This window comes from Xenopus laevis, chromosome 8L (assembly GCF_017654675.1).
Source record: "Xenopus laevis strain J_2021 chromosome 8L, Xenopus_laevis_v10.1, whole genome shotgun sequence".
Lineage (NCBI taxonomy): Eukaryota > Metazoa > Chordata > Amphibia > Anura > Pipidae > Xenopus > Xenopus laevis.
This window is the reverse complement of record NC_054385.1, coordinates 3,376,439-3,387,270: the sequence shown is the minus strand read 5'-3', so window position 1 is coordinate 3,387,270 and position 10,832 is coordinate 3,376,439. Positions and strand designations below refer to the sequence as shown.

Genomic DNA, 10,832 nt, shown 5'->3' with positions numbered 1-10,832 from the left:
TCTACAGATGCACCAAATAACAATACAAACCCCCATTTTTTTAGGTGTCATCTGACCGACATGACTGGCAATCAGAATCAGAAAACACAAGGCCCCAAACCATGTTGCTTAGAATAAAAAAATGTATGACCTGATTATGAGGCGCATGCTCCTTTGGAATTGCTCGCATGGCCTCCAGGATACCTGGCAACTGCTGCTGCTGAGCTTTTGGAATGAGGTTAGAGGCATTTCTTACATTCACTCATTGAGCAAGTTAAGGGTATTCTATATATTTTTTGCATTGTTGTTGCAAGTCTCACTTTACTCTACAATCGTCTTTGCAATCTCTAGTAGTTGATGAATCGTTTGCATCTTCTTCTTATAGGAACTACTGTACCTATAGCTGAGCTCACGTCAGGGGGTGCAGTCCAACTGCAATTGTTTGCTCAGGGACTTGGCTCTGTGAGGGGGTTTCTGCTTTTTTTTTGAGATGTTTAGAATTTGTGCAAATCTTCTTAAAAAAAAAAAAAAAAGTTCAAAAAACAACAACATAGAAACGGACCTTTCTGGCTTTCGCCATCTGCTCGTACAAAGTGGTTGCGTTCGCTTTCAATATTTATTTTTTTGTCTTTGATTCTCACTATGATGAATAAAATGCACATTTGTTAATCTGTTTTAAAGATTTCTGGACTCACCAAGGGGGGGGAAATATGAATATATATACATATAGAAAATAAAGTTCTATTTGGAAATCTGGTAAATGTTGCATTCTTGGTGGGGTTGGGCAACTGAGCTGTCCTACACCATTATTTACAGAAAGGATCACACCACATTTAGCATAAAGGCAATTAAACCAAGGATGATATATAAATAGTAAGATTTTATTACAATGGTCGTACACATGAAACTGAAAAATACCTGGTTATTATGTAGAGTTCAAGTGATTGGAGGAAAAAGTGCCCGTTGAGATACATTGTGCGGAAACGCTATACTTTAAATAAAAGCTTTGTTATATTAAACTTCTTTGGCGTCGCTTGGATTAAGTGCTTTCATCACCGTGGCCCCTCTAGAATGGCTAGAGCTGGAATAGCTTTAATTCCGTAAGGAACATTAAGCTCCTTCACTGTTCCCACTATCAAAGACTAAGGGGCCGATTCACTAAGGGTCGAATATCGAGGGTTAATTAACCCTCGATATTCGACTAGGAATTAAAATCCTACGACTTTGAGTTTCGAGGATTTAGCGCAGATAGTTCGATCGAACGATCGAAGGATAATTCCTTCGATCGAACGATAAAATCCTTCGAATCGGACGATTCGAAGGATTTTAATCCAACGATCGAAGGAATATCCTTCGATCAAAAAAAGTCAGCCAAGCCTATGGGGACCTTCCCCATAGGCTAACATTGACTTCGGTAGCTTTTAGATGCGAACTAGGGGGTCGAAGTTTTTTTTAAAGAGACAGTACTTCGACTATCGAATGGTCGAATAGTCAAACGATTTGTACTACGAATCCTTCGATTCGAAGTCGTAGTCGAAGGTCGAAGTAGCCCATTCGATGGTCGAAGTAGCCTAAAAAAAACTTCGAAATTCGAAGTTTTTTTACTTCGAATCCTTCACTCGAAGTTAGTGAATCGGCCCCTTACTGTACTGTATGTACAATGACGTGTTCTTGTCGCTGCCCTGTACAAAGGATATACCTCTCTCATAGTATACACCTTGATCATAGAGATTAGAATTAACTTTTTTTTTTGTCATAGACTTCTTTCCAGAGATGGAAGGCGTTGGGTCTATAATAAAATTACAAAGGATAACTTAAATATCAAAAATACATGATTACCAAGAAAAAAAAAAGCAGCATTTTGTTGATTTTCTAAAAGGCGGAAAGCGAAACAATAAACTCTTCCGAGAAAGTCCAAGTCCCTTGGTCGGGTCGCCAGCCTTCTGCTGTTGAGCTGCCGTTGGCTGCAATTGTACAACACAAGAAAGGCCAAGGGTGAGAAATGCGGATTTCCAGTATGGACTGTTTGCTGGAGGCTACAAATCTATTTGAAAGATCTCGACCGATTACATTTGGTTCAAATTTGTTGTTTACAGACTGGCCAACGCTGCTACCAGTAAGGCCTCATGTTAACCTGGGATGCTGGTCTAGTTCCTCGGAGTCTGAATGAATTGGTTTAACCCAGGAGGGGCGCATAAGGCCTGAGGGGTAGCATATTAGCCAAGCAGGCTATAATAAGAAGGATATTGCTCATGTTCGCTGTACACGTTGTGTCTGATGTAATAGCATCGTCTTAGGCCATGATTGAGAAGAGCAAAATCCCCAAATACTCTTGGTTAGATAGCACAAGTGGGGAAAGACATCTGCACGGTACTTGAACCACTTGCTAAGCCAATATTAACTCATGTCCCGACTAACTGCACATGTTTAAAGAGGTAGCATCAAGTTAAGTGCTGTACCCAGAATCCTGCCCAATGACGGCCAGTTCAGGGGTTCAGCCTCGCTCTGGCAGATAGATTCAGGTCCAACAACCAAGCTAGGAACATTTATTTTTTTTTTAGGGTCCAATAGCTAAAATGGTAATATACAGTAATTTCCAAGCAGAATTGTCAGGGGACAGACCCAAACTGTGGGAAGGCTACAATATACTGAATACTAAGACTGAATTCTCTAGAATATATTAACTATAATGCAGAATGAATATTTGAGGGATAGTTTCTGTGTTTGTGGGGTTCCTTTTAGTAATAGATCGCATGAGGTGCAGTAAGACCGTACATTTGCAAACGTTACTGCAGAAATTGAGCCAAGATACAGATATTTTGAGCAGGTACAAAAAGTACGCTCTGAATGGAACATAATAATGCCAGAATTTTCATGGTCATATTTTTCCCCCCTCCATTAATCCCCACATTTAGCTTGATGTGTCCCCTTGTCCCTAGGGCTTGCTGCCACTAGTTATATAGAAGTTACCCCTGTATAACGGCTGTGCTACCCCACTAGGAGGGGCTAGAGCGGCAAGAGCGGCAGCAGGCTTTGCTGTAGTACCAGTGGCTGCACAGATTCACTTTGATTGCCAGAGCGCAGTTAGTCCCAACCTGGTCCTGACAGCTGTCATCTGTGGGCAAGAGAAGAGGCTTTTATCAGTAAGTGGACCCGCGTAGAATACAGAAATTATTATGCCGGCAAATTGCAAGCTAGTGGCGGTTTTGAAAAATTACTGCCTATTTCATGAGGCTACTGGGAGCAACATCCAAAGGGTCAGAGAGCAAAATGTTGCTCACGAGCCACTGGTTGGGGACCCCTGTGTTAGACTAAGGGTCCATCATTAGGCTAAAAACTATGTATATTTTTGGCATAAGGATGAGTATCACTGCAGTAGTTATTATTGGACTACTGTGAATGGCTCCAGTATAACACTTACCTGGTGGGTCCGTGGGGCACGGCTGCAAGTCACAAGTTTGTTTCCCCACAGGCTTCACAAGAGGATCACAGCCACGCACGATGTCTGTCCCCTGGTAGCACTTGACATCTCGCATCCGAACCCCCACTCCACAAGTCTTGCTACACTGTGAGAACGCAACCAGTGTTATTTTTAAAGTCGGCAATGAGAACTCAGTCTACAATGGCAACTGGTGCCCTCTACATGGGCGTACTGATGCAATGAAGTCGTATACATGCACGTTTGGTTTGGCGCAGCTGCCATACGATTAAGGCACAGTCTGGGCAATATTTTTGGGGGGGGTTTTAGTTCTTCAAATACACACAAAATGTGTTTTTAGGGAAGAGACAAACAATGTAGTTTCAATGTTTGAATTTTTTATTCATCAGCAGCCAAATAGGATTGCAGCAAGCGGCTAATTACCCGTATCCCAACACAAGCAGTGTTTAGCTCTTGCCAGCTAAAGGCCTCCAGTTGGTACTGTGTGCCCGCTGTGCAGATGCTGCTGGTGTTTCTGGCAGGTATAGCCCAAATCTAAGCAACTTTGGCAGCCAAGAATCAGCAGGTCTGCTTAATCCCTCATGGCAAGCTCTGAACTAAAATCATGTGATTTAAAGCATGTGACGCCCCCTACCTCTGACCAGGGGGTAGTGTACCACTTGAAACATGGCCTCTCGAAGCAGGTGTTTTCTTCTGCAGGTTTCTTTGTAAGATCACAGTCGCTGGGGCTGCGGGTTTTCACTTTGGCGTTAGCCACTTCTAGGCAGAGGACAATACGTTGTTTTGCTCCCCGGCCGCACGTTGTATTGCACTGGTGGGTGGTGGAAAAGACCATTATAGCTTGTGAATAAGTAACCATCTGTACAGATATGCTGCTAGTAGTAGGACACTAACTCTACAGGACTCACACTGACAGGGGAAAAGGGGACCAGGGCAAAAATTGTGTTAAGACTGAAGGACATGAATTTTCATGAAGAAAGGGTTGATGGTTATGAGCCTACGACACAACGAGAAACTTACAACCATCTGCCAATATTTCAGCAAAATGTAGAGAGTGAAGTTCAAGCAAAAGGAAGGTTGTTGGTTAGTGCCAAGAAGCTTTATTGCACAGGAAAGGTTAGTGATTGGATGGGGAAATTTGACCAGGAAAGGGATCGTTTGGGATTTACACTTGGACCAGTTGACTGTCGATTGAGTAAAAACTGAACCATCAGTCCGTATCTCACCAGGAAAGGGAAACATAACCCCTGGGACTATACTACAGTCTAGATGGTTTTGAGTTATTCTACATCAATGGAGAAGACCAACACAACATTTGGCTGCATTGGGCACACCTTTGTTTTCAGCTGTAACTAATACTTCCTATATATAGCATGATGTATGTCTCTTACCCTTTCCCAGTCCTGGCTGACCCACTGAGAAGGGCAGTTTTTATCCCCACAGGGGTGAATGGCTAATGGCTTTGTGTCCGGTTTGCACTGGGATTCTGGTACAACTCTTCCATCGCTTGTCTTGCAATACACGTGTCTGATCATCTTTCCTTGGCCGCAACTTCCGCTGCACTGGAACGACATGGAAGAGAGGATGTAGACATTAAAGCAACTTTGCCTGCACCACGTTTTCCCCCTAACACTGAGCTAAGGATCTCTACTGAGGCAAATCTGAAACAGGCTGTGACTAATCACAATGACATGGCTGTTTCTTTCCATCCCTCCATTCCAAGCTCTGTGGTCTAACCACCACAATGACACAAGCAAGTGCCCCTTCCAAATCTATTTTCTACCTCTATTGGTGCTCATCAATTACCACTTAAAATAGGCAGTCACCATGGAAACGGTTGCCTGGCAATTCCCTGTTAGTTCTCCTAGAACAGCTTTAGTAGTTTGTGCTTGAACATAATTGGATTATTTGTAGATTTTAAAATCTTTTAATGGACCAACATCATTTTACCAGAAGAAATAGATTCTCTGGAGGAAGCACACAGTGCCGGCAAATAAAATATCCCCAGTGGCAGAGAAGCAGCGCAGTCAGGAGGGGAAAAAGATGACAATATTCTTTAAAATTAATGATCAGAAATGTATAATATTGTTACATTTGGATAATCTACGCTGTATTCAGAGGAAAGCAGTTTTTTTCTCAGGATATTATTAATTTTTCTAAAAGTCAGCCTCCTTGATTTCCAACACTAGAATTTTGCCATTCCGGTATCTAGTTCCTATTCCCAATTTAATTAAGTATTGTCCTTGCCAAGGCCCTAACCTGCAAAAGGACCTTGAGGTTAAAGCTGGGTTCACCATCCAAACTCTAAAGAGCCTCCAACTTGGTTGATGAAAGAACCAAAGGCCTCTAATAACCTTTGGTGCCGGCATCTATCCCATCAGCCATATAGGCAACAAATGAGTGACTGTCAGGCTTACAGATGTCCTCCATCTGAAATACTTAAAAATGGATATAGAGCAAACACATACAAAACTGTGTTCAAAAATATTGCTTTGCCTCAGTGGGAAGCTTTTTGCCCCATCATACAAAAAATTCAACCAACTGCAGGGGACCTTTTTACCCATAAAGAGGATCACCGTACCAGAGGCCACCCCTTCAGACTAGAAGAAAAGAACTTTCATTTGAAGCAACATAGGGGGTTCTTCACAGTCAGGACAGTGAGGTTGTGGAATGCACTGCCGGGTGATGTTGTGATGGCTGATTCAGTTAATGGGTTTTCATTTCGAGGGGTTGGACTTGATGGACTTTGTCTTTTTTCAACCCGATTTAACTATGTAACTATGTAACTATAAATGCTTCCCTTACCCCCCCCCTTCTAAATCATTGCTTTGCCACCCATTAATTATTGGGACGCTCTTTGCCCCTCATACAGAAACTTCAACCAATTGAATCCTTCTCTTAACCACCTTCTAAATCAGTGGGAAGCCTCTTTGTCCCATCATACAGAAACTTCAACCAACGGAATCCTTCCCTTACCCACCTTCTAAATCAGTAGGAAGCTCGTTGCCCCATCATACAGAAACTTCAACCAACTGAATCCTTCCCTCACCCACCTTCTAAATCAGTGGGAAGCCTCTTTGCCCCATCATACAGAAACTTCAACCAACTGAATCCTTCCCTCACCCACCTTCTAAATCAGTGGGAAGCCTCTTTGCCCCATCATACAGAAACTTCAACCAACGGAATCCTTCCCTTACCCACCTTCTAAATCAGTAGGAAGCTCTTTGCCCCATCATACAGAAACTTCAACCAACGGAATCCTTCCCTTACCCACCTTCTAAATCAGTAGGAAGCTCTTTGCCCCATCATACAGAAACTTCAACCAACTGAATCCTTCCCTCACCCACCTTCTAAATCAGTGGGAAGCTCTTTGCCCCATCATACAGAAATTTCAACCAATTGAATCCTTCCCTCACCCACCTTCTAAATCAATGGGAAGTTCTTTGCCCCATCATACAGAAACTTCAACCACCTGAATCCTTCCCTCACCCACCTTCTAAATCAGTGGGAAGCTCTTTGCCCCATCATACAGAAACTTCAACCACCTGAATCCTTCCCTCACCCACCTTCTAAATCATTGCATTGCCGCCCATTAATCAGTGGGAAGCTCTTTGCCCCATCATACAAAAGCTTCAGCCAACTAATCCTTCCTTTACCCACCTTCTAAATCATTGCTTTGCCCCCCATTAATCAGTGGAAAGTTCTTTGCCCCATCATACAAGATCTTCAACCAACTAAAAAATTTCCCCTGAACTGGCTGCCCTCAATATTTTTTGTTTTGTAAAGATTTAAGGTTGCCCAGAGTATCCTTTAAAAGAGAGAGATGGTGCTTTACACCACTAATCAGTACTCACAGGTCCCCAGTCAGACACAGTCCACTGGCGGTCACACGGGGGGCCGGTGCAGTTCTTTTCCGACGGGAGCTTGGTGTTTATATCGCACAACTTCTCGTCTTCGGAGCAGCGAACATCTCTTGTAACTGTGCTCCTTTCCCCACATTTGGCTGTGCACTGGCAGGAGAAACAGGTGATACATTAGAATCAAACTCTACTGCCTGTATGCAGATGCAGATGAAATAAGGAGGCCAATTTTTGTAAATCCTATGGGGGCAGTTAGTTTCCCACCACTAAGGAGGCCACTATAGGAAATGAGATGCAATGTGGCATTAGGGCCCAGCTGTACCCCCAGCCTGCACTCATTGCACCGATGCACAGCTTGTATCCAGACAAGCAAAGGGCAGAAGAAGCACCGATCAACACCCCAGTGTCCTCTGCCAAGACATCTGGTTTAAGGTGTGAGTAAATATTATTTATTTATTTTCCTGCTGCGAGTCTATGAAATGTCCTTAAAAAAAATCGCTAGACAAACACATTTTATAGTTGTGCTCATAAAAAGAATGATGTGGAAAAGAAACCGGCATAAAGGCACAAACAGCATGTCTTTCCCGGAGAGCTGATACGGGTTTGTGGGCCAGGGCCTGGCAGACCTCTCATCTCACTTTGTTGCTTTCTAAGATATGTGGGATTTATAAGGCTGCGGAGACAAAACGGAGCCAGGAATCCTGACCCCGTAGGTCTTGTAGTCACAAATGATTATGTTCAACATTACCGCATTACTGTTAGTGCTAAAGTGAGCCATGTAGGACAGCAAGTGTAGCACAGTCCAGCCATGTTGGACAGTACATGCCACCAGATGATTGGTTGCCCTAGGCAACTAGACCCTTTACTATAGACTCAGTGCATGTTTGGCCCTTTTACTTTACAATCCAATTTAACTCAGTTCCTTTTTCCATCAGCATCTGATTCTGCCCTTCGAGCTCAAGTAAATGTTAGACTTTTAACCTGCCATATAGAGTCCTGGGATGAGGGATAAATTGCCGACTCAGCTCAGGGTGCCACTGGCTAACTGGCATGTGACCGGCGCTTTGTTCTAACACTTCACAGAAATTTTAGTGCTTTTCAGATCGTTCTGAATGGGGACGTTTAATACTCTGCCAACTGGCTCCAAGAATCAGACGGAGAAGCAAATCAGATTAGCTCAGTTGGCAGTTGCGCCCCTTAGCTGGGAAAATGGATCAAAGGCCGGCGGGGCGAACAGCTGTACCTTACGCACATCAAACAGGAGGTATACCTGGGCAAAAAGGCATCGCCCGTGCACACAAATCATCATCATTAGGAATGAATAGCTGCAAATAAAGGGTATACAGTACAGTACACTCTCTTTCCAAAGCTGAAACTGAAAAGACCGTACAGAACACATGAAATTGTGAAATTCATAACGTGGGGACAAAAGCATTTGCAGTAAACTAATAGCTCTGCTCTTCCTATGACTTAGTTGTCAGTAACACTGTAGGGACATAGGGCTTTGCCAGGAATTTTTAGACCAGCACCGGCGCTTTCAGGTGCTTCGTATTGCAGTTAATAGGAGACTGCACTGGCAGTTTCAGGCACTACTTTAATGACGCCTAATGTACATGTAGCCTAAATGCCAGAGTTATACAGGGAACTCTGAGTATCACTCATGTATTATAAGGGATAATGTACCCCCTACTGTAAATGATAAGGATATTAGAAGTCACTGAGGGGTTGTTCTGTGACCATATCAAGGCACAAGGCTGCAGGCTGAGTTATACAGGGAACTCTGAGTATCACTCATGTATTATAAGGGATAATGTACCCCCTACTGTAAATGATAAGGATATTAGAAGTCACTGAGGGGTTGTTCTGTGACCATATAAAGGCACAAGGCTGCAGGCTGAGTTATACAGGGAACTCTGAGTATCACTCATGTATTATAAGGGATAATGTACCCCCTACTGTAAATGATAAGGATATTAGAAGTCACTGAGTGGTTGTTCTGTGACCATATAAAGACACAAGGCTGCAGGCTGAGTTATAGGTCCATGTAATGCATAGTGCAGAAATTGAATATAAGGAATTAGAAGTCACTGAGGGGTTGTTCTGTGACCATATAAAGGCACAAGTCTACAGGTTGAGATATACAGGGAACTCTGAGTATCACTCATGTATTATAAGGGATAATGTACCCCCTACTGTAAATGATAAGGATATTAGAAGTCACTGAGGGGTTGTTCTGTGACCATATAAAGGCACAAGGCTGCAGGCTGAGTTATACAGGGAACTCTGAGTATCACTCATGTATTATAAGGGATAATGTACCCCCTACTGTAAATGATAAGGATATTAGAAGTCACTGAGGGGTTGTTCTGTGACCATATCAAGGCACAAGGCTGCAGGCTGAGTTATACAGGGAATTCTGAGTGTCACTCATGTATTATAAGAGATGATAAGGAAGACCATGTATTTCAACAGGATAAGTAGAATGCTAGTATGAGACACAAGACAAAATATATATTTTTACAATGCCTATAAAAGGGAGGTTTTTCACTTTTCTGGTGTCTCCTGTGTTTCCAGTGCATACAGTTGTCCATAATCAAGAGGACCTCTACACTAGGTGTAACTACACCAGTTGTAACAGAGTCGCTTACCTCGGTCCATTCTGACATCTCCCACTGGGGCCCACAAGCCGGATTCCTGCATATTTTCTTCTCATCTGGCCTAGTGATATCAGCAGCCTCGCATAAGTCATTGTACACGGAACTATCGAAACCCGGAGAGATCATTTTCCAGCATCTGACTATACGGAACTGGTACCCTTCCCCGCAGGTTCTAGAACACTCGCTCCAGCTGCTTGTCTCCCACCTACAACCAACCAGGCCAGTACCAGTTAGAAACATGTTGAAGAGAATTTCTGAGGTTTTTAGATCCATTATTACATTGCTAGTCTGGGTTGTTGTAACTAGCCAGTGATCAGAGCAGGGCAGAGACCAGTGACCCCATTATCCCTATATTAGTTGCCTTGCAACAGGAAAGCAGTTATATGGGAGGTACATAGCTGAACTGGCCATGCAAACAAACCAGCGTTTCTTATTCAGGATACTCTTACAAGCATGAAATGACTCAGTATACAGTATTCCCACAAGAAGCCTTAAAAATGCAAAACATGATATTTTTGGCCACTTTTGGCTGGAAGTTGTGCGATCGACTGTTGAAGCAAGGCGGCACGCGTGAGAATGTTTACTGGCCAGCCTACCTTGGCTGGCATTCCCGTCCTGCACAGAACTCGTGCACTGGCTCAGGACGGGTCACAGAGTCACAGTGAGATTCGTCCACTTCCACTCCGTCGTATCGCACACACATGGCGTAGCTTGACATGACTCCTGTTGGGAGAGGCAAAGAAGAGGGTTAAAGACACCGGCACATTTGGACTGTTCTTCTAGGGTCATCGTGTCGTAGGAGGCAAAGAACAAACAACGTATAGCCCATGTAAGTACACCAAGTGCCTGTAAGCCAAGTTATATATAAAAATGATATATACGTAGACTAATCACAGT

At 43.3% G+C, this 10,832-nt stretch overlaps 1 protein-coding gene across 1 annotated transcript in view; it reads right to left on the bottom strand.

Annotated features, from left to right (window-relative positions):
* Positions 1-1,577: 1,577 nt before the first annotated feature.
* Positions 1,578-10,832, bottom strand: part of adamtsl2.L (ADAMTS like 2 L homeolog) — a 35,967-nt gene continuing 26,712 nt past the window's right edge. The window contains exons 13-19 of the mRNA XM_041572315.1: positions 10,532-10,658; positions 9,927-10,140; positions 7,273-7,428; positions 4,810-4,980; positions 4,053-4,229; positions 3,401-3,545; positions 1,578-3,094 (exon numbers count right to left, since the gene is read on the bottom strand). Of these exons, the coding sequence (XP_041428249.1) occupies positions 2,976-3,094; positions 3,401-3,545; positions 4,053-4,229; positions 4,810-4,980; positions 7,273-7,428; positions 9,927-10,140; positions 10,532-10,658 (1,109 nt within the window). The 3' untranslated portion in view covers positions 1,578-2,975. The remainder of the gene's footprint in view (positions 3,095-3,400; positions 3,546-4,052; positions 4,230-4,809; positions 4,981-7,272; positions 7,429-9,926; positions 10,141-10,531; positions 10,659-10,832) is intronic.